Source organism: Miniopterus schreibersii (assembly GCF_964146895.1).
Source record: "Miniopterus schreibersii genome assembly, chromosome: X".
Lineage (NCBI taxonomy): Eukaryota > Metazoa > Chordata > Mammalia > Chiroptera > Miniopteridae > Miniopterus > Miniopterus schreibersii.
In genome coordinates this window covers 44,588,090-44,613,446 of record NC_138104.1, presented here as the reverse complement: position 1 = coordinate 44,613,446, position 25,357 = coordinate 44,588,090, and the positions used below count along the sequence as shown (strand labels likewise).

General features: G+C 33.7%; 1 protein-coding gene across 3 annotated transcripts in view; it reads right to left on the bottom strand.

Annotated features, from left to right (window-relative positions):
* The window catches only part of HDX (highly divergent homeobox), a 189,819-nt gene that overhangs the window by 158,520 nt on the left and 5,942 nt on the right, over positions 1-25,357 (bottom strand). For 2 of the 3 annotated variants that reach the window (XM_081126850.1, XM_081126852.1), the window contains exons 2-3: positions 9,690-9,836; positions 3,038-4,147 (exon numbers count right to left, since the gene is read on the bottom strand). In XM_081126850.1, the coding sequence (XP_080982976.1) occupies positions 3,038-4,147; positions 9,690-9,836 (1,257 nt within the window). The remainder of the gene's footprint in view (positions 1-3,037; positions 4,148-9,689; positions 9,837-25,357) is intronic. The other variant, XM_081126851.1, reaches the window with a different exon arrangement.

The following is a 25,357-nucleotide window of genomic DNA, read 5'->3' as shown; positions in this document are numbered from 1 at the left end:
GATATGAAAAGTGAATGGAACTTTGGAGACCAATATTGTTGCAATATGCCCTCTAAGGAGTGAGGTTAGCCTGGAGAGGTTTTGAAATATAACTGGGCTATGGAATCCTGGGACAGTCGCCTCCTGGCAGTTTCCTTACTACCACTTAGCTAACCCTTATTATGCTATTCCCAAGTGGCTGCAAAACAGTTGATTTATACTTTTTAACATCCTTTAAGATTCCCTCCATTTGTACTCATTCAGCTAGATAGCTTGAAACTAGACAATTCTCCAGGAACAGCTTGAAGATTCAAGGTGTGAGGCAAAGACAAGGCAGATATCTCTGTTAGATATTCCCAGGGTCAGAAACTAAATAGAATTGTTTGTTTGCTTATAGTTTCATAGCTAGAAAGCTGTCAATATGGCCACAGGTTCCATTTTTTTAAGTCCTGATGCTACAGAAATACAGCTTGGTAATGAGCTTCATTAAAATCTTGGAGAATAACTAACATGGACTAAATGCTTGTGTCCCAGCCGAACTCACATGTTGAAACCTAATCCCCAATGTGATGGTATTTTGAGGTTGGGCTTTTAGGGGTGGTTAGATCATAAGAATGGAGCCCTCGGGAATGGGATTAGTGCTATTCCAAAAGAGACTCCCTTACTCCTGCCATATAAGGACACAGTGAGAAGATTGCCTTCTCTGTATTAGGAAGCAGGATCTCACCAGACACAGAATCTGCCAGCATCTTGATCTTGAGCTTCCTAGCCTCCAAAACTATGAGAAATAAATGTTTGTTGTTTAAGATACCTAGTCTGTGGTATTTTTGCCATAGCAACCCAAATAGTCTTAAAATGCTAATCCTCTTTTACTATACTTCCCCAGGCTGCTTTGTTTTCCCCAAGTATCAACTAATTAAAAGATAGGGGGACAAATGATGCCCCAAGGGTTCTTTGCAAACAGTCTCTACCATACTGTCCCAAGTTAAGTTGGAGGAGGTCTGGTATAATATAAAGAGAAATACATGGGCTTTTAATCCATAGATGATAGTAAAGTTGAGAGCTAATCTCCAGTCTTCTCTCAGCCAGCACTACAGCTATTTTTCCACTACTACATTGTGATTTTGTGGGCTCTACAATATGTTACTTGAAATGGAATGTAAAGAAGACCTAAACTAGCAGAGTTTCATTAACTTTCTAACTGTGAGGTTATAAGTATAAGAACATTTATATACCAAGGAGCATACAAGGAATCTCCCACAGATTGTGCCATTTCATGGTACAGCATTCCTGAAAAGTAGGTGTTACTAACCATGTTACATAAATGAGGAAACTGTCACAAGGATAGGTTATGTCACTTGCCGGAAATCACACAAGTCGAAAGAGCCTAGATTTGAACCCAGGTATATCGGGCTCTAAGCCCTTGTTCTAAATTGTTATGGCAGACTACTTTCTTTTAAAAGGTTACTATTTCTTTTTTAAAAAGGTTGCTGAGTTTTATTCCATTTAAAAAGTTCTTTTATATGAAACAAGTTAAATCCCTTTAAAAGTTCTGTAAGGAAAAATAGAGGCTATAAAAAGGTATAACTATAGGTTAAGTAGTCCTTAGGGGAGCAGTCAGTTTATTAAAAATTAAAATTTGTACTCTCTGACCTCCAAATACTCTAATGTATTTAACATTGTTAGGGTATATGGTGAAGCAGGGGAAAAAATGACATATTTCTGAGTTGCATCCTGGTTCTGACATGTACTGGCTGTGTGATCCTGAACTAGTTATTGAAATATGGATTAAGTGTCTCCATGATGTCTAGATCACCATGGAGATTAAGTGATATCAAGTATATAAAGTGACTGATAGTGCCTGGTATGTGTAAAGCTTTCAGCAAATGCTAAATGTATTGTTATTACTATTATTAAAAAAAACACTGAAGGAGTAAAAGAGTAAAAAGAAGTAGGGAATGAAAGAGAGTGTTGGGGAGGATCTTTATGGTATGATTCATTGTTAGTTTAAGCATACTTTAGGAAAAAGCAAATACAGAAAAATCAGAAGACTCAGTAAGAAATAACTACTAATGATGATGATGGAGTCCTCGTCTGTCAGGGCCAGGTGCCAGAGTGATAGTTTTCATACTCTGTTGTTGCTTTTCATTTTGAAGTAGGGAGTTATAAGATGAAAGGAGTTAAGGTAAGTTTATTCCTTGTATTAACTGAGAATAGCCTGGAAACATCTTAAATTCAGGTAAAACTTAAATACTGTGTTTGAACAAATTAGAGTCTAGCTAGTATCAAGGAAAAATGGCAAACACCTGTGCTTTGCTATTTCAAATTATCTGAAACAGATTTTTCAAAGATCTATGACCTTACAGGATGTTCTAAGGTAGGCTTATACCTCACTCTTGAGAATATTGGAAGCATGTATAGATAATTAAATATGTGGAAAACTAAACAAATGACATTTATTTTTTCACAGGTACAAAATTGCTTTAATTTTCACTCTGAATATGTCTCTTCCTTATATACATTTTAAAAAGACTATTTGATTAATGTTCCACTTAATGTTTGGATAAAGCATTTCCTTTTAGAAAAATGAGCCATCACCTTGAGAAATGATTGACATCCATGGCAATGTACCCAGGTAAAGAAAGCACCACTCACCTAGTAATATCTCCTCACATGGGAAGTAAAAATCATTATAGGAATAATCTATGTTCAAGTGTATGAAGGTAGCCAAGTTAGTCTTATTTTAGTGATGGCAAATGCATTGCTTCCCATAAAGTTACTATTTCCTTATCAAATCATTTTAAATGTCTGGATAAAGCTGCCATGTTATAAAAATTATTTTATTCCATGAAGAAAAACTCACCATCATTAAACATGACCAGAAACATGCAAGATTCTTCAGAGTTGACCCCAGACCACCATTTTGAAGCAAAAAAATCTCAAATGTCTTCAAAGTTTGAGTTAAGGGACCTAGGTCTCAAGCCTAAGTGGATACCAACACAGTTTTTATACCAAACAATGGTTTTTAAAACCTTTATAAAACAAACTTACACATTACCTGGTAATTGTTTTGGTTTTGTGATAACCTCAATTGGTTTGATGATGCAAAATGTGAAGAAAAATTACTCCGTGATGGATTTGTATTACTGTAAATTGTAGTAGATGATGTATGTAATGAGGTCCGTGGTGTCAAATGGTAGTCTCTGTTTTGATACAGTACATTGTCTGACAAGTCTCTAATATTCACCATTTGTGAATTTGGCATATTTCTTCCTGGTCCTGGCAAAGCTGTACTTTGGTTCTCAGCTCTAAGGGAACTGCAATTTTCATAAAACCTTGAGTAGCTTGGTATCTGTGCTCCCATCAATGCCAACTCTTCCTCTCTGGCATATTCATCATCGGCATCTCCAGTCTCCATTGCAATGGACAAACAAGTTCCTTCTGCTGAACTTGGCTTCTGTGGAGTATTTCCTCCCAGAATTCTCTGGGGGTAATCACTAACTGCCAATGAAAATACTTCACGGATTTCCAAGTTTTGTGTTCTACAGTAAGGATCTCTAATAGGTGGCTTTTGCCCACATAAGTTATGTGATGCTAGACCCGTGTGTGCAGGCTTATATGGCCTTTGAATTCCAACTGGTTCAATTTTGCAAGGTCGGTGGCACACAGATGGCTTTTGAGGTACAATAATCTCAGGGGCTTGCATTGAAGAGCTTCCATAGTTTTTCTTTGTGTATACCGAGTTTCCAGCATTTAGCACACTTGTCTGTCTTGACAAAATAATTGTTTTTTCACCTAAGAGCAGAGAAGCATTTTTACAGTGTGCTACTTGTCTTTGAACAGGAATGTGCAACTGAAACTCAGTATCATTTTTACTGGCCGTTTTCTGAATGGGGATTTTATGTGCTTCCGTAATTTGTGTATTTGTATGATTAGTTGTCCCTTGCCTACTTAATGAACTGGCTGGACTGTATATTCCAGTTACAATGACATCGTTATTGGCAGATGACCAAGAAGACTGTTCGCTTGAGGGTCGAGCAATATTAACCACATTTCTTACTGTAATGTCTGGAGCTGCCAACGAGGTACCAGAAATAGTTCCTGTTGTTGCTGCTCCTGATTCAGAATTTTTACTGCTCATTTTTCTCCTCTTATTGCCAACCCACGTCTGGAAGAATAAAAAATAAATAAATAAAGATATTATGGAAAACTTCTTTAAAAAAAAACAAGATAGAATAATTTTTATGTGTTAAATTGTATTTTTATTTGTCAGAAAACAAAGGCCTATACAAATTAAAGGAAAAAGGATATAATAAAATTAAAAATAACTAAAGAATAAGGTAAGAATGATCAGGGACTGGGACTTAATAAGTATCAAGGAACTTTGATAACGAAATTGTATTGTTGCTCCTGTCCTCAAAACCTATCCAATTAATTTATCCATAGCAAGAACCTTAAAAATGTTTATATCATTTGACCCAATAAATCCACTTGCGTGAATTTATCTTTAAAATACTCATAGATGTATACCAAATTTGTGTGCAATAATGTTCATCATGTTTCTTTATAATAGTGAAAATTGGAAGCATACTAAAAGTAGTTAATGAAATTGGAAAATGCTTATAGTAGTGTTAAACAAATATATACTTACAATCTTCAGGTTTAACAATTTAAATTCTATTAATATTTCATAACTTGGTTAATTTAATATTGCTAGGTATTTAGATTATTTTTAGAAATACTCACTATTATAAACCATACTGCAGCACACATCATTGTACATGCATCTTTGTGCTATTGGTCTTTTAGAATGTTATTCTAGAAAGAAATTTGCTGTGCTTTTTGATATTTTCAAAGTACCCTGCCATATAGTTATAAGAGTTCTGGTTTCTCCACACCCTTACCAGCACTTTGCATTATCTTTTTGTAGTTTTTTGTAGCCCAGGAGTTAATAAAAGGTATATAATTGATGTTTTGATATGAATTTCTATGGTTACTATATTGTTTTGATAGAATTGCTTATCCATTTCCTTTACTTATTTTTATATTGGGTATTTGTTTTTTTAATTAATTTATAGGAGCAATTTTCTACTAAAGATAGCAACACTTTGTAATAAGTTGCAAATATTTTTCTCAGTTTGTCATTAATTTATGGTGGTTATTTTCTTGTTTACAATTTTATTTCCTTATTAAATTTTATTCCATAAATGTGTATTGCTTTCATCAACAGAAAATACATTATTAATAAAAATAACACCAGTGGTTGGCATTTAGGAATTGATTACAAAATATGTACTTTTATATAATTTATTTATTATAATAATCTTAGTATTATGCTGAATCATGATTCTTTTAAAAATGGGCAATAAGAAATATGTCACTCCATAATGTGATTAGTAAACTCTATAATTATTTCAAAATATATACCATATTATAAATTACCAAAACACATTAATCTACTAAGAATTCTTAAAAACATAAATAAGTGAAAACATTAAATGAGCTAGCTTTGCACAGACATGGTGCAAGGTGTATTTGGTTAGCTTTTGTGTGTCATGTTTTTGAAGACCACCAAAATTATCCAATTTGCAATGTTTATTTATACTATAAACTATATTAATGTTGCTGCAATACTATAAATAAAAGCTATCATGCATTGAATACCCACCATGTGTTTTTATATATATTTATTTCTTTTGTTAGGTGTTATTTTCAAATTGTATTAAGTGAACAAGCTGAGGTTTAGAAATGTTAAGTGGCTTGTGGATACCTGACACAAGAATTTGAAACCAATTTTTTAATCTCAAAGCATATTCTTCCCCCACTATAGTGAGAAACTCCTGAAATGGTCATTTCTCTTGGCTGTTTTATACTTTTGTAATTAATACTTCTCTAATAAAGAAAATGTTCCAGAAAATGTTGCTTCATATGAAGTTGTGGAAATTTTAAATTAACTCTGATTTAGTTTTACTAAGCAGAAGTGAGAATTAAAAACAGAAGGACAATGAATATAAATTTCACAGAAGGAGCTGGGAAAATCTCTAAAAGGTTTTAAAGTATATACTCAAGAGAAATATCTAAAAAGAAATGTTTTTGGATAAATATAATTTCAATGTATGATTCAAAAAGGTGAATTTTACAAATATTCCAAATAAGTTACTGTGATATGACTTTTCAAGTACAAAAAATATGCAAAGGATTATGATGCATAATTTTTATAAAAATATATCAGCATTTCATTTAAAAACTATAAACAGGAAAGCATAGTGAATTGGTAATATTTGACCTCAAGACCTGCTACATCTGAAGGGTAGCTCTGCAATATTTCTGAGAAAACAAATAAACAGCCTACCATGTTCTTTTCACAATACCAGAATACCTACACTAACACAAGAAGTTTAAGAGTGATCTTAGTGCATTGTTAATTCATGGCTTACTTCTATAGTGTAAATATTTATTTACATAATTCCCTAGGTATTTATATTATGTTATGTACCCATTACAAAGTAAAATTCATTTGAATATCATGTTCATATGAAACTCAGCTATCAACCTCAGAAGGCAGCCAACACAGATGTAACAAGATCCATGTACTTTACTAAAAGGGCAGACTCTGACCTTAAAATGTACTTTATTTTGGTTTATATATAATTTACCAATCTTCGTTTTCTAATCTATAACAAATTAGGGATAACAAATATGAGGGGCCTTGGTGATTGAGATTGCTTTTAGAGGCACTTTGTTAGCACCAAAACTAAGAATGTTTACTAAATGCATATTGCTCACTAAAAAGAAGGAAAACACACACATACACACACACACAGAATCGATGTAAGGAATCATTAGTCTGGTGTTCTTTAGTAAAGGAGAAAGTCACCCCATATACTTTATCATGTTGTGAACATTTACTTTAGGACCATGTTTATGTGAGCACAATACAATAATTGATTTCCATAAAAAACTGAGTCAAAAAGTAAGGGTTTAATTATTTTCAATATTCTCTATTAAAGTAAAATAATAAAGTATATACTAAAAATATTTTCCACTTAAAGTGTTGAAAATAAGAAAATTCATTGTCTGATGGTTCCAAATAACTGGAAAAAAAATTTCTCAAAAGTGATTCAGTTACAGAATCCAAAATTTACCAGTGCTTATAAGATATAAATCATTTCTCTTTCCAAATGCCTTATTGGCAAGAGAGAAAAAATAGGTCAAACAAAATCAATATGATAATTTGGGATTTGGACTAACAAAGTGATACCAGATAGAAAAAAAGAAAAAAGAAATATTTGGGCCCTAGCCCATTTGGCTCAGTAATTAAAGCATTGACCTGTGGATTGAAGGGTTCAGGGTTTGATTTCTGCCAAGGGCACATGCCTTGGTTGCAGGCTCGATTTCCGGCCCCCATCAGGGCAGGTGGGGAGGCAACCAATTGATGTGTCTCTCTCACATAGATCCCTCTCTCTCTCTCTCTCTCTCTCTTTCTCTCTCTCTCTCTCTCCCCCGCCCCCCACTCTCTCCGAAAAGCAGTAGAAAAATATCCTCCGGTAAGAATTTAAAAAAAACACAAGAAAGAAAAATACTTAGGTCATCAATCCTCGGTGTCCATAAAATCCTTTGCAGTTCTCTTAGAAATTCGTTTTCTCTAAACTTCTTTTCCTTTTTTTATACCTTCTTTTTTATCCTGTTCCATTACCTCAATATATTTATTTTTGCATGGATATTTTAACCTTTTAAGCTCTATTTATCTTAGGATCATGTTTAGTAAAATGGGATTTAAGTTTTTTTGAGGAAAAACACAACAAACACTATATTAAAAACAAGAAAAGTAAGTTCTGTTTCAAAATAACATATAGACCAAGCAAAATACTGGGGGCAGGGAAGGTTGTGGAATGATGAGTCTATAAAGAACTCCCTTCTTGTCTGACTAGAAAAGCCATCAAAACTGTGTTGGAATTTAGATTTGGAAGACGAAATTTCTGTACAATTTATATTCTCCTATAACAGAAAGAACGAATGTTTGACACAATTTCTTATAATTTACATAACATCTTACTTGTAAACTTACATTCTATGAATTTATTTCTTTTATTCTCATTGTTTTATATTTCACACCATTTGGAGCATAAATATAAACCTGTGTATTTCAACAGCAGTACAGTCAAGTAAGTTATTAGGAAGGATTTAATAATACATTTGAAATGTGAAAGGTCACAGTCCACAAAACAGCTTCCTGAGAAGGCATTTTACTTTAAAGCAATGGTAAAATAAAATGGAGGGGGAAAAAGGGGAAAGAAAGAAAAGTTACCACAGGCGAGGGGAGAATGACATTGTACTTATGAAATCTCATCAATTTGAAATATTATGCACTTTATATTATTTTTTCTAAGGCAATTAAACATTTTTCTCTCAGGTTTACTAAAGGCAATTCAAATAAGGAATTTAAAGCTATCAATAGGAAATATTTCTAGTTCTTACACAAATTTGAATATGATGGTTGATCTCTGCCAATCAGTAACAGATATCCTGGATATTCCCACACCCCTAGAATTGCTGGCATTATTCCCTGTTTGAAGGTGTATATATCTTATACATCTAGCTTTTAAGAAATAAATTTCATGCCCAGCCTGCGTGGGTCAGCGATTGAGCATCAATTCCCAGTCAGGGCACATGCCCGGGTTGCAGGCTGGATTCCCAGCAGGTGGCGTGCAGGAGGCAGGCGATCAACGACTCTCATCACGGATGTTTCTCTCTCTCTTCCTCCCCCTTCCTCTTTCTAAAATCAAGAAGGATATATATATATTTAAAAAGAAATAGATTTCCCAAAGAATTCTGCTTATCAAGAGATTTTTATCTTTACGGTCTTTGAAAGTTCCTCTGAAAGTAAAATAATCTAAAAAAGAGACATCCTTTCTCTTTCCCAAATCAGCCTAATGATGACAAGGATGGGAAAGTTGCTAATATTTAAATCCTGAAGGTTTCACACCAGGAGGATTTGTAGCATGTCCAGGCAAACATGAAAGGGCCTGTGTGCACTCAGTGAAATCTGTGACTAGTGCTGTTAGATTTATCTCTTGCCTCCCCTCTATCACCTTCTCATTGCCTTCACAAACGTTTGGGAGCTCTGACTTTTACAGATGAATAACTATGATTGTGATGAAGAAAAATTTTCCCCCTTGTGATTTTCTGTCCCTTACTCGCTAACCCATTAAAATGCATGCATTTTACTTAAAAGATGAAGGAAGTATTCATAAGAAAGTCTAGATTTTCTGAAAAAGACAAAAAATACTCGTCAAAAATGGTTGAAAATATGCTAGATACAAAAACATATGCTAGATACACAATAGTCCCTTGGTAAATGCCTGTTTTACTGATGTCATTTTGTAGGGTTATATCTATATTAATTCTGGGTTTAAAGAAAGCATAAGATCAACAACTAATTTTAAAGGTACTCATTAGTTAGAAGGACTGGGATATTTAAAAATATGTTTAAATGCAATTTTTTTTAGTTTTTTTTTCAAGGTATTCATAGAAACAAATATATACTAAATAATTAGCTTTATTTATTTTTTAAAAATAATATTTTTATACCAGGAAATGAAGCTGTTTATAAAGTAAGTGACTTCATACCCTGATAGTTTCTCTCATATTGTGATTATCACTTGTAATAAAAAGCTATAAATTCGAGAGTGTAAGACCTCAATACTTACCCTGACTACACTGAAGTCCAGCTTAGTCTCCTGTGCACACTGTAATATGAGCTGAAAGCAATTTTTACTTTGATTTGTCATTCCATTTTCATAATAACGCTGTAAAATCCTTTGTTGTTCTACAGTAAATACAGAGCGTAGATTCATCTAAAAATAAAAGAAGATACTCTGAAAATTGGAATAAAAATTGTGTATGTGTAGAATTTGCAAGTTTTTTTAAAACAATTTCAGTGCTTTGAAGCTGCAAGATATTTTAAAGTCAATTAATCCCCAGTAATGGGTAAAAAATTGTGTGCCAAAGGGAGACAGATTCTCACTGAAAATTATACATTATGCAAATACATTGAATTTGCCCAGAAAAAATATCAACTTTAAAGACAATAAAAGGAAAGTTTTATCTAGGTAGCTGGGTAGTGTCAGTACATGGGGGAAAAAAGACTCTTTCACTGAAATAGATATTTATGGCTAGCAAAGCCAAAGATGGTGGTAGCCATACGTGGTCAATTATTAACAGGGACACACTGTTCCCTTTGTCAAGCAAGACATCTGGTATATGTCTTATAGCCAGAAGCTGGGCTCTGGAATAAAAAGAGTGTTTTTATTTTTCTTTTTTTCTGGGATAAGGGGTTCTTTTTATATATTAAAACAAATCCTCTTTTTAAAGCTTGAAAATAAACAAGAAGGTTTAGTGACTGAAAATTGCTTTAGGCAATAGTAACCAAAATAATTACTTTCAATAACTATATAGCATACAAATCAAGATTCAAAATCATGTACATTTTACCAAAAAGAACCCAAGTGAAAACTATAAACCTTTTAATTAACACCATCATAATTAGATAAGAGAAATTTACAAAACACTTTATCCCTCCCTTCAGTAGGTAACATGTTTAATATTAAGGGAAAACAACTCTGTTAATACCACAAATAAAAGGCAGGTCAAACTCTTTTTTTTTTTTTTTTTAAAGATGAATTTTATATAAAAATACTGATAATTAGATTAAGGCAATTTCAGGTTCTTGTTATAAATTGTTACACCGAAATTGTTATTGCCAAAAGTTGACAGACAGAAAAAACTCTTCCCAAGGAAAGTGTCTCTCAAAATTAGGATAGCAGAAACAACAAAAACAACACTATAAGTCAAACCAAATAGAAATCATTCTAGTATACTGGGTACGGAAAAAAACAAGTACACTGACATAAAAGTAATTAATTTCCCTTTCTCTGAATATTTTAAGTAAAGCCATCTCATAAAGAAATTAAAGACAGTCATATAGCCATCCTTTGCATTTGTACACCTGACTTTCTTGCCCATATAAACCATCTTCCTATCTAATGTCAAGAGATCTGATTAAAGAAAATCAGATATTAGAGAGGGCACCAGAAAGATGAGAATAGAGTTTCTTCCTGGAATATTCAGAAACAAATAACTCCAGTAATTTTCTGAAGGGTATCTCATTCAAGTATACCAATGTAGAAATATAAACCTTTTAGCTGAAATCTCACCAATTTTCAAAGATGTTGGGTCCAAAGGACAGTATCCATCTAAGCAATATTTACTGTTATGGCTTCCAGCTTTCAGAGCGATTTGAGGTTGCTTTTGCCAAGCCAAAAGATGGAGGTCAAATACCTGAAAAACTTCATCTGGTGTGGATTTAGAAGCAAGGAACTTTGGAATGAGTTCTGAGGGGTCGAGTCAGCTTCAAATTACTACTGCATAATCAGGGTAAAGGCTCTGATCCTTTTCTGCAGGGCTGTAATACCATAAAAAGCCTAGAGTGCAAGATAGGGTGACCCGCCGGTGTGATACCTGCCCTCTAGGAATATTTTCCTATTGACTGGCTACAACTGCTACACTTACTGAAATATGATATGAATCTTTGAAAGCACAGACCGTCTTTTCTCACTGATACCAATAGCCAAATATAGGTAACGAGTACTAAACAGATTTATGGAGTCAACAACTCTAACAATGGTGTGAACATTTTAATTCTTCCCTTAAATTCACTAGCAAAAGCAGGAAGGCCACTTCCCTCAAGAGATCAACTATTTTGTTTTTCAATAATAGCAAGCTCATTCTTTACCACAATAAGCATATAAAAACCCTTATAAGCAAGATAATTTGTCATTATCTCTACCGGCCCTAGTTATCTTGGTTTATTAAGTGGAACAATATTGAATGACTGTACTACCAAAGCTTTTAATCATTTGCACAAAAATCAGAAAGTGTTGTAAAAACCTTCATTTTAAAAGTTGGGTTCTTATATATGTGGTAGATAAAATGACAATCCACTGGATTCATGAAAATTGAGGTCTGCTGGTTTGGGGTAGGGAGGCTAACTGAATTAGGGAATTAAATACTGAAATAACAAATCATTTAGCTTTATCCTAAGATTCACTAGGTTAATAGTCTTTGTATTGCACCACCTACTCAGCACATGCCAGCCCATAGGAATAAGACAACCTGTGACCTACTCTCGCCTCCACTGTGATATATTGGGTAAATCACTTAATTTCTATGAGCACCCATTTCCTCATCTATAAAATATTGGATTATATGACTTGTTTTACTTTCCAGTCTGAGTTGGTCCAGTAATTTAGAATATACAAACTCAGTTTTCTTAAACTGTAAAGCATATTATACTTGTAACATATTTATATGTTTTTAAGTATAGTTAGGCCCTTTTGTTTATCATATTCAGGTGTGGGATTTGTTAGGTTGTTCTCACTTTAAAATCTGATGTTTTAATGAGGACCCCAAGCCATTGAGAAAAGATTAAATTATGCAGAGAAATGAGTAACATATTTTAGATTTATTGCTTTGAAAGTACTTGAAAAATACAGTTTCTAGGAATGACTACTTCCTTAGAAGTTCCTGATAGCTAAGGATATATTTTCACATGGAAATATCTCAGATACATTTCTATATTACATTGTTCTTATATATCTGGTATCATACTTAAAATCAGCTCTAATAATGCCCTAGTAATGTCTTAACTGGTTAACTAATTTAGAAAGTACTAAAATAATTTATTCATAAGTAATGATTCTTGGGAAATCTGATTTTAAAAATGGGGATTCCATAAAATCATCACCAATTCAAATATTACGCATTCTTTCCAGCAATAAAAATTTGAAGTTTGCTTAAGCCATTGATTTTGTTGTTGTTTACAAAGAGTTAAGCTAAGGTTAATATAACACCTTGAGCATCTTTAGCTTGGCCAACATGTCTTTATTAACATTGTCCTTTCAATCAATTATTATTATTCATCTTTAAATTTACATACAGTAAATATCACTCTTTTGGTGTATAGTTTTTATGAGTTAAGACAGACATATATAGGAGTCAAAACCATCACCACAATAAAAACTCAAAACAATTCTATCACTCCAAAATAATTCCCTTATGCTGCTTCTTTATAATCAATCCCTCTGGCTACCCAGCCTCTGGCAACCACTAAATCTGTTTTTATAATTTTAACTTTTATAGAATGCCATATGAATGAAATTATACATATGTATTTTACTGAAAATAGCTTCTTTCATTAACCACAATGCATTTGGTATTTACCTGTGTTGTGTGTATCAGTACTTTGTTCCTTTTTATTTCAGAGTAGCATTACATTGCATGGATGTACCATAGTTTATCCATTCATCCATCAAAGGACATTTGGGCATTTTCAAGTTCTTGGCTATTATTAATAAAGCCAAATGTTTGAAAAAACATTTCTTTGCAGGTTTCTTTCTGAAAATAAGTTTTAATTTCTGTTGACTAAATACTTAGGAGTGTGATTGTTAGGTCATATGGTAAGTATATGCCTAACTTTATAAGAAACTGCTAAACTGTTTTCAAAAGTAGCTTGTGTTTAAAAGTACAAATTTTTTTCTCACTAATATTCCATGAAAGCTTCTGTTTTCTAATCTCCCCACCATTTATCAGATTTTTTAAAAAATTAGCCATTCTAATACATGTGTAATTATATATGATTATTATGGTTTTAATTTGTCCATTCCTAGTGACTAATGATGTTGAGCATCTATTAATATGCTTATTTGCAATCCATATATCTTCTTTGTAGACGTGTCCAAATATTTTGCAAATTTTTGAACTGGATTGTTTGTTTAGGTAATATTGAGTTGTTAGGGTTTATTACATATTCTGTATACATGTCATCAGAAATGTGATTTGCAAATATTTTCTCCCTGGTTTTGGTTTGCTTTCTTATTTTATTAAAATTGTATTTCACAAAGAAGTTTTTAATTTTGATAAATCTTATTTATTTATTTATTTATTTATTATTTTTTTTATTGTTGACAGTATTACATAAGTCCCCCATTTCCTCCCCTTCAGGCCCCTTCCTCTGAGCCCCTACCCAGCCTCAAGCCTTCACTACACTATTGTCTGTGTCCATGGGTTATGCATATATGTATATAAGTTCTTTGGTTAATCTCTTCCCATCTCTTCTCCCTGCCCAGATATGTCAGCCTGTTTCATACATCCATACCTCTGGGTCTGTTTTGTTCATCAGTACATTATGTTCATTAGATTCCACATGTAAGAGAGATCATGTGATATTTTTCTTTCTCTGATTGGCTTATCTCACTTAGCATAATATTCTCCAGGTGCATCAATGCTGTAGCAAAGGGTAAGAAATCCTTCTTTTTTACAACTGCATAGTATTCCATTGTGCAAATGTACCACAGCTTTTTTATCCACCCATCTACTGATGGGCACTTGGGCTGTTTCCAGACCTTGCTATTGTAAGCTGCACTGCTATTAACATAGGGGTGCATATATTCTTTCTGATTGGTGTTTTGGGATTCTTAAGATATATTCCCGGAAGTAGGATCACTGGATCAAATGGCAAATGAACTGTTGGTTTAGTGCTTTATCTAAGAAATCTTTATTTAACACATGGTCACAAAAAAATTCTGTTTCTCTAGTTGTTTTATATTTTTTGCATTTTACATTTAGGTTTCTGACCCATTTTTCTACTTGTATGTTCTATAAGAGATTACAAGTAATTGTTTTCCCCCTCCATTAAATCTTTGTTAGAAATTACCAATGAAGCCATCTGAACATGGAATTTTCTCTGTTGGAAAATTTTAAACTAAAAATTACATTTTTATATTATTCAGGTTATATCTATTTCTTCTTGAGTGAGTTTTGGTAGTTCGTGTCTTTCAAAGAATTGGTCCATTTTCTCCAAGTCTCTGAATTTAAAGGTGTCAAATTTTTTATACTATTTACTTGTTATTCTTTTAATGTCTGTAAGGTCTGTTGAGATGCACCTTTTTCTTATTCAGGTTAGCAATTTGTTTCTTCCCTATTATTTCTCTTAGTCAGTTTGGCCAGGGGCTTATCACTTTTATTAACCTTCTGAAATAAGTAGCTTTTGGTTTTATTGACTTTGGCCTGTTGTTTTTGTCTTTATTTTCATTTATTTCTGTTCTTATCTTTACTATTCTCTTCATACTGCTTATTTGGATTAAATTTTCTATTCTTTTTCTAGTTTCTTAAGGTGAAAACTTAGAATGTTGATCTTTGATCTTTCTTCTTTTCTAAATTTAAGCAATTAATATTAAAAATTTACTTCTAAGAATGGCCTTGGCAGCATTTTACAAATTTGACAGGCTGCATTTTTTTTTTTTAAATATATCTTTATTGATTTCAGAGAGAGGAAAGGAGAGGGCGGGGGAGAGAGAGAGAAACATCAATGATGAGTCATTGATCAAGCCCACAACCCGGGCATGTGCCCTGACCGGGAATCGAACCCTGATTGCCTGGATCCTAGGTCCACCCTCAACCGCTGAGCCATGCCCGGCTGGGCAACAGGCTGCATTTTTAACAGCCTTATCGAGGTATAATTGATATACAAAGATCTATACAATATTTTAGGTCCACAACTTGATGAATTTGGTCTTATGCAAAAACCAATGATACAATCACCATAATCAAAGTAATCAACATATCCCACACCACCAGAGTTTCCTTGTATCCCATGGATTGTCTGTTTGTTTTGTGGTAAGAACACTTAACATGAGATCTACCCTTTAACAAATTTTGAAGTGCAGAAAACAATATTGCTAACAGTAGGTAATATGTTATGCAGCAGATCTCTAGAACTTATTCATTTAGCATAAGTGAAACTTTATACCCATTGAAAAACAACTCCCCATTTCCCTCAGTCTCTACTTCCTGGTAACCACTATGGTTTTCTCTGCTTCTGTGAGTTTAACAATTTTACGAGCCTCATACAAGTTGAGTCATGCACTCTATGTCCTCTGACTTTCTTACTTCACTTAAAGTAATATTCTGAAGATTGATCCATGTTGTTGCAAATAGCGTAATTTCCCTTTCTAAGCTGAATAATATTCATTGTGTGTATGTGTGTGTGTATATACATATATATGTATGTGTATATATATATGTATTACATTTTCTTTATTCATCTGTCAATGGACATTGTCTCCATATTGTGGCTATTGTGAATAGTGCTGCAATATACATGGTAGTGTAGATATTTTTTGAAGATACTGATTTCAATACTTTTAATACAGTATCCAAAAGTGGTATTGTTGGATTACATAGCAGCTTTATTTTTAATTCTTTGAAGTATCTCCATACTGTTTTTATAGTTCCGAGACATTTTTACATCCTCACTGAAAATGTACAGGGATTCCAATTTCTGCACAACCTTAACAATATTTGTTATATTTTGGCTTTTTAAAAAATTTATCTTTATTGTTGAAAGTATTACAGATGTCCCCTTTTTTCCACATTGACTCCTTCTACCCCATACCCACCCCTGCCCCAGGACTTCACCACACCATTGTGTGTATACATGTGTTATGCATATATGCATATAAAATCTTTGGTTAATCTCTTCCCACCCATCCACCTACCCCCGCCTTCCCTCTGAGATTCCTCATTCTGTTCCATGCTTCTATGTCTCTGGATCTATTTTATTCATCAGTTTATTTTTGGTCTTTAGATTCCACATATAAGTGAGATCATGTGATACTTTTCTTTCTCTGCCTGGTTTATTTCACTTCGCATAATACTCTCCAGGTCCCTCCATGCTGTCTCAAAGAAACCCAAAACACCAATCAGAAAGAAGATATGCACCCTTATGTTCATAGCAGTGCAATTTACAATAGCTAAGATCTGGAAACAGCCCAAGTGCCCATCAGTAGATGAGTGGGTAAAAAAGCTGTGGGACATTTACATCATGGAATACTATGCAGCTATATTTTGGCTTTTTAATAGTAGCAATCCCAACTGGTATGAACGTCATATGCTAAAAAATAAACTCAAAGTAAATTAAAGACTTAAAAATAAGACCTGAAGCAGCAAAACTTCTAGAAGAAAGTATGGGAAAAAACAACTACTTCTGGACATTTGTCTTGACAATGATTCTTGACTATGTCACCAAAAGTACAGGCAACAAAAGCAAAAATAGGTAAGTGGGACTACAGCAATCTAAAGAAACAATATAAAGAAACAATCAACAAAATTAAAGGTAACTTAGAGAATGGGAGAAAATAAAAGGACTGAACAGACTTTACTGAAGAAGACATAAAACTAGCCAAGAGATATATGAAAAGATGCTCAACATCACAATCAAGGAAATGCAAATCAAAACTATGAACACATAGGTTGCATCTAAATTGTAATTCAGTTTAAAATACTTTCTATTTTCCATTGTTTATAGTTTAACTAAAATATTTAAGGATTTCCCAGGTATCTTTGCTATTGATTTAGTTTTGTTATGATTAGAGGACATACTTTATATAATTTCAATTGTTTCAAAATTTTTAAAGTTTATTTTATGTCACAACAGAACATGATTTCTCTTAAAGACTGTTCTATGCACATTTGAAAAGAATGTGTCCTCTGCTGTTCTAAAAATGTCCATTAGGTCATGTTCGTTGATAATATTGTTCAGATCTTCAATATCTGTAGTGATTTCATGATTACTTGTTTTAACAATCACTGAAAAAAAATAATGAATTCCCAAAGTATAATTGTGGGCATGTCTATTTGTATTTTTTATTTAATTTTCCCTTTTTATAAATTTATTGGGGTGACATTGGTTAGTAAAACTATATAGGTTTCAGGTGTACAATTTTATAATATATCATCTGTACATTGTATTTTGTATTCAACACTCCCAAATCAAGTCTCTTCCTATCACCATTTATCTTCTTTATACCTTCTTCGACCTCCCCCAACTCCTCTTTCTCTCTGGTAATTAACATACTGTTCTCTGTGTCTATGAATGTTTTAAAATTTATCTTTATTGTTGAAGGCATTACAGATGTCCCTATTTTTCTCCATTGATCCCCTCCACCCTGCACCCACCCTCCCTTCCAGGTCTATTGTCTGTGTCCATAGGTTATGCATATATGCATATAAGTTCTTAGGATAATCTCTCCTCACCCACCCACACACCTCGTTCTTCCCTCTGAGATTTGTCAGTCTGTTCCATGCTTCTATGTCTCTGGGTCTTTTTTATTCATTAGTTTATTTTGTTCATTAGATTCCACATATGAGTGATACTTGTCTTTTTCTGACTGGCTTATTTCACTTAGCAAATACTCTCCAGATCCCTCCATGTTGTCCCAAAGGATAAGAGACCCTTCTTTACAGCTGCATACTATTCCATGGTGTAAATGTCCCACAGCTTTTTTATCCACTCATCTATTGATGGGCCCTTGGTCTATTTCCAAATCTTAGCTATTGTAAATTGTGCTGCTATGAGCAGAGGGGTGCATATATTCTTCCTGATTGGTGTTTTGGGTTTCTTAGGATATATTCCTAGAAGTGGGACCACTGGGTCAAAAGGCAGCTCCATTTTTAATTTTTTGAGGGACCTCCATATTGTTTTCCATAGTGGTTGCACCAGTCTGCATTCTCACCAACAGTGTACCAAGGTTCCCCTTTTCCGCATCCTCACTAGCACTTGTCATTTGTTGATTGGTTGATGGTAGCCATTCTTACAGGTGTGAGGTGATACCTCATTGTCATTTTAATTTGCACCTCTCTGATTAGTGAACTGAACATTTTTTCATGTGTCTTTTTCATATGTAGAATCAATGAATAAGATAAAGTGATGAACAAAATAGGTCCAGAGACAAGGATGTGTGGAGCAGACTGACAGATCTCAGAAGGGTGAAGGTGGGGGTGAGATTAATCAAAGAACATATATGCATTTATGCATAGCCCATGGACCTACATAATAGTGTGATGAAGGCCTGGGGTGAGGTTAGGGTTGGGTGGAGGGGAGCAAAGTGGGAAAGGGAAATGGGGTAGATCTGTAATACTGTTAACAAGAAAATAAGAATTGCTACAGTAAACTTGCTCACAGAATCTGTTACTTTAATCTGTTATTTACATTTCATTAATATTATCTTTTAAAAAAGCAGTTCTATTTATCTTCTTTTATAATCAACTTACCAGAATTTGCTGATATTGCAAAAAATATATGTCTCTGTATCTTCTAAACATGAAGTTCAAGTAAGAGACATAGTGTCTATACTTATAGTATGAAAAGATACTCATTGTTTATTTATTGGGCTATAATTACTGAAATGCATTGCCCACATCTCTTATCTTTCATTTTAGAGATATAATATGTCTCTGTCACTTAGGTGGAAATATGAAACAGGAAATTTTAGCAACTTATCATAAGAGTTTCTCAGAACAAAAACAAATTGTATGACCTCATTTTTTAAAAAAACTAAAAATTTTGTGTAATTAGTAATGTTTTCCAGCAACATAAAAGCTGTATATATTGTATATATTCATAGTGAGATAAGCAAAAATTGTAAAACTATTGTATGTGTACATTCTCCATATAAATATACATCTACAGGTAAAACATCTATACTACATGTTTAATGTCTAAATTCAAAGAAGATTAATGTTTGTTCAAAAAAAACATTATCAGTTAAATATGCTAGATCTTAGATTTTTTCATCAATTATAATTTATTAATTTTTTAAAAAAACTATGTCTTTATTGATTTCAGAGAGAGGAAGGAAGAGGGAGAGAAAGAGAGAAACATCAATAATGAGAGAGTCATTGGTAGGCTGCCTCTTGCATGCCCCCTACTGGGGATCAAGCTCACAACCTGGGCATGTGCCCTGACCAGGAATTGAACCGCAATCTCCCAGATCATAAGCTGATGCTCAACCACTGAGCCATGCTGGCCAGGCTAATTTATTAACTTTTAATGACACTGCTTTTATCACAAAGTGGTAATATGTTAAAATAATAAAATACACTTAAATTATAAATATACACTCAGATATCAAAACTCAGGTTATATCAAAATTTAAAAAATCAACTTCAAATAGATAATTAATTGAACAACAGAAGCATAGAGTCTCAAATGGATAATTGATTTCCTGTTACCTTAACTCTCTTTCATACAACCCCACATGCATACACTCGTACAAAAAATGTGACACCTAATGCTAATGACCAGTGACATACAGCATCTTCTTATGAACTAAATAGTACCTTGATCCATATATATCTGTTGACTAAATTGTGTATCTTTTTATGTTTCTAGCTCTAAATCACTTCCTTCACAAGTTAATGAAAGTAAATCAAAGTTAAATTTAATCACAAAATTAAATAACAAGTTAATGAAGGAAGTAAATCACTTCCTTCACAAGTTAATGAAAGTGTTTCCATTGCCATAAGCATTTACCACTAACATCTCAAAATTCACATTCTAGGTGAATACTTTAAATGTAGGTTGCAGTTTAATTTCCTAGTAAAGGAAGGTCTAAAAAATTCCTCATAATCACATACTGTAAAAGTGATTGTTAGTAAATTATTCATTGTATCAAAATAATTTATAATTTATATATTTCTTGGATTTCACTCTAATGTGAATTTACCCCTTATTAGTTCTCTCTTAACCTTTTTTCATCATCCACATAACTCCATTTTACCCTATTCTACTTCTTCTCTCACCCCATTCCCAGAAATAATTTTTTTTTAATGTGTCTTTATTGATTTCAGAGAGAGGAAGGGAGAGGGAGAGAGAGAGAGAGAAACATCAATGATGAGAGAGTCATTGATCGGCTGCCTTCTGCATGCCCCCTGGCTGGGGACTGAGCCCGAAACCTGAGCATGTACCCTGACAGGGGGTTGAACCATGATCTCCTGAATCCTAGGTCGATGTTCAACTGCTGAGCCACTCACAGCCAGGTGAAAGAATTTTGATTGGTAATTAAATTTTGTTTTAACAGTATGGTGGTTACCAGAAGGGAAGGGTTTTGGAGGAAGGGCAGGTCGAAGAGGATAAAGGAAACTAAACTTTGGGTGGTGAACACACAATGCAATATACAGATGATGTATTATGGAATTGTACACTTGAAACTTATATAATCTTATTAACCAATCTCACCTGCAATATATTTAATTTAAAAAATTTTGTTCTAAAAAGGTTAAAGCCATATTTCTTCACTCAGGCTAGATATTCTTTTAGTGTTTTTTGAATCAGCTTTACTTAGTGCATGTTAGACTTAAGGGTAATTTTACATAGGAGCAAAGAGATAGACTATTTTATTATTTTATACCTTCTACTCCTGATTTTATTTCAAAAGCCTAAAAACTTAGGGAGGAAAGGATACAGCCTATTCTTTGAAATATAGAGGAAGATTCCTCAAAACATGCCATCTAGTGGTAGGTAGATAACAATATATAAATGCACAGGCATATATAGTATTGAAACAATATATACACATTAATTCATGAAATAATGGAAGCATAAAATTATTCCCACAAATACTTTTAATATACTAAGAAACTGCTTAATGACTTAAAAGCCTCATGGAGAACAACTCAAATCTGATAGCCACAGGTAAAGCCCCTTCTTTCTTTTTCCTTTGAAAGAAGAAAGCAAAAACAAAAACAAAATCCTTCCTATACTGCCAAAAATATATCTTTGGGTCTTTTTTTTTTTGAGGAACTCTGCCTTCAGGTATTCAATCAATTCCAGCATATGTCTTTTAACCAACTATACTTTATTTATTTAAAGAGAAATTTTTGTCTTTATACTTGGTGGAAAGGCTCTGTGTGTGAATGAACGCATAAAAATTCTGGGTTTTTATTTCAAGATTATTAGTGAAATAAAAATCTCAAATTTAAAAATTGTTGTAAACTTGCAGACCTTTGAAAAATATTCTTGGACCTCCAGGGGTCCACAGACCTCAGTTTGAGACACTGCCCTATGTTAAGCCTGCAACATTAAGATAGAAAACACATTATTGCCGAAACATAGATATACATATGTTTGAAGAATGGGATTAATATTGACCCCTAATGTTTTTTTGGTCACTGCATTTCTCCTGCCTAGTCATATTTCTCATGTGGACATGAAACACAAAGGGAGGTATTGTTAATTCAACTAAAGTGCTTCTGCATATACATCACAACTATATTTCTTGCTGCTAACCAAACCAGATTTCAACACAGGGTTTAATCATGACCATATTCAGCAATTGTTATTGTTTTACTGCTACCATTTAAATCAGATAAACTGATAACCATTTGTAAAAAGATTCTCGTTACTTAGAAACTACAGGTTCACCTATGAATTGTGAGAACACATGTTTCTCCAATATACTTTACAGTAGTAAGAGAAAAACATTTTGCTAAATAACCCTCTCCTCTCCAAGTCATGGTTTTCAAAAACTGCCAATATACAAATGTATCACCATAGATATTTTGACAATTTGTTCATATAAATTTATTTATTAAGCATATATTACATTCATAGCATCATTAATGTACTATGTTATGAACATAAGTCTTAAATCAGTTTCAAAGAGATCAAAAGAGTCAAAAGAACAAAGGTGTTTCTCAATGATGTCTTTAAAATTGAAGGTTAGAAAGAGGGCAATAAACAGCAGGGGTGGTAGTTATGATACTGCTTCCTGAAGAAAAGCTTAATACAATTTTGAGGACTTTACCTACACTTAATACTTTTTAATTTTTCAATTACAGTTTATATTCAATATTATTTTGTATTAGTTTCAGGTATACAGCATAATGGTTAAACAGCCATGTAGTTTACAAAGTATCCCTCCCCTTGCAACTTTTTGTGACTACCAGTTTGTACTTCTCAACCTCTTCACCTTTTCCACCTAGCATTTCCCCCTTTAAATATGTTTTTATTGATTTTTAGAGAGAGAGAGTAAGGGAGAGGGAGATAGAAACATCAATGAGAGAGAAACATCGATCAGCTGCCTCCTGCACGCCATTTACTGGGGATTGAGGCAGTAACTGGAGCATGTGCCCTGACCAAGAATCTAACTGGTGACTTCTTGGTTCCTGGGTTGACACTCAACCACTGAGCCACACTGTCTGAGCTAGCTCCTTTTTTATTAATGCATGGGTTTAATAACGTCTTAAAATTTAATTAATAAATAGATTCATAGAATTTTTAAAATAGAAATAGCCTTAAGTATTATGAAGATTGTGCACTCATTTCAAAGTTGAATAAACTGAAGGCCAGAGATTTGAAGTAACATGTTTCAAAACTTGTTTTATGGATATATTGTAAGCTCTTTAATGTTTAATTCACTTTGTCCAACACTTAGCATATTATAAACACAAACTTACTAAATAAGTGCTTTTGAGAATGATGATACTTAGATGTCAACTAAAGGACAATCCTGACTATATTAGTTTGCTAGGGCTGCTTTAACAAAGTACCACAAAGTGGGTGGCTTAAACAGAAATTTATTGTCTCACAGTTCTGAAGGATAGAAGTCTGGAATCAAGGTGTTGGTAGGGTTGGTTCTTTCTGAGTACTGTAACAGAAAGATTTGTTCTAGGACTCTTTTCTTGTCTTGTAAATAGCTATCTTCATGGTCACACAACATTGTTTCTGTATGTGTATCTTAATCCAATTTCCCCCCTTTAATAAAGACACCAGACATATTGGATTAGGAGCCTACTATACTCCAGCATGACCTCTCTTAAATAATTACATTTACAATGACCCTATTTCAAAATAAGGTTACCTTCTGATAGTGGGGATTTGGACTTCAACAAATCAATGGGGGGGGGCACAATTCAACCTATAACATTGACTAATTGCCTTTCCCTCTAAAGAGATAATAGACTGACTTTCTTTTCTTTTTTTTTAAACTTTTTTTTAAAAAATATATCTTTATTGATTTCAGAGAGAGGAACGGAGAGGGAGAGAGAGAGATAGAAACATCAATGATGAGAGAGTCATTGATCAAGCCCACAACCGGGCATGTGTCCTGACCGGGAATCGAACCCCAATCGCCTGGATCCCAGGTCGATGCTCAACCGCTGAGCCACACCCGGCCGGGCTAGACTGACTTTCTTTATCATCCAAAAAGGCCATCAATTCCTGTGCTCCCCTCCTCCAGTCCCAAATCTGAACCCACTCCCCACCCAATGATATCTATATCCTAATTCCTGGAACCTGTGAATATGTTAGTTTCTGTGGCAAAAGTGAATTAAGGTTGCTATAGGAATTAAGGTTGCTAATTAGCTGACCTTGAAATAAGGAGATTATCCTAGATTACTTGAGTGGGCCCAATATTATCACAAGGATCCTTAAATGTGAATGATAAAGGCAGAAGATTGTCAAAATGATATGATGTGACAAATTTTATTAACCAGTGTCATACCAATAAATTCAATTAAAAAAGAAATTTGATCAACCATTGCTAACTTTGAAGATGGAAGGCAGCCACAAGCCAAGGATTGTGGGTAGCCTGGGAAAATGTAAGGAAACAGATTTTTTCCCCAGAGCCTCCACAAAGGAAAGTCTTGCTGACACTTAGATTTTATTTTTTTTAATATATCTTTATTGATTTCAGAGAGAGAGGAAGGGAGAGGAAAAGAGAGATAGAAACATCAATGATGAGAGAGTCATTGATCAGCTGCCTCCTGCAAGCCCCACACTGAGGATCGAGCCCGCAACCCAGGCATGTGCCCTGACCAGGAATAGAACCTTGAACTCTTGGATCCTAGGTCGATGCTCAACTGCTGAGTCACGTCTGGCCAGGCTACATCTTGATTTTAACCCAGTGAGACCTATTTCAGAACTTTAACCATCAGAACTGTAAGGTAATACATGAGTTGTATAACTCACTATGTTTGTGGTAATTTGTTACAGCAATAAATATAAAACTAGTACAGCTCCTCTTGAAGATATTAGTGACAATTACCTCAATATATACATGTATATAACTCTCCTGTAACACTCTGTTGACAAGTCAGATAATTAGGACAAATATCATTTCAATGGTAAAGCCATCACTATCATAATTCTTTATACATGTGTGAAAATGGACAAAAGAAAGTTCAGAGGGTGTTTTTGTTGTTTGTTTGTTTTTTAAATATATCTTTATTGATTTCAAAGAGTGGAAAGCAGAGGGAGAGAGAGAGATAGATATATCAATGATGAAAGAGTCATCATTGATTGACTGCCTTCTTCATGTCCCCTACCCGGGATCAAGCCCACAACCTGGGAAGGTGTCCCAACTGGGAATCAAACTGGTATATCCTGGCATGTGCCCTCACCATACTGCTGAGCCACACCCTGCCAAGCCAGAGTTTTTTCTATGACTACTATCTCTTAGAATTCAAAGCTGTACAAGAA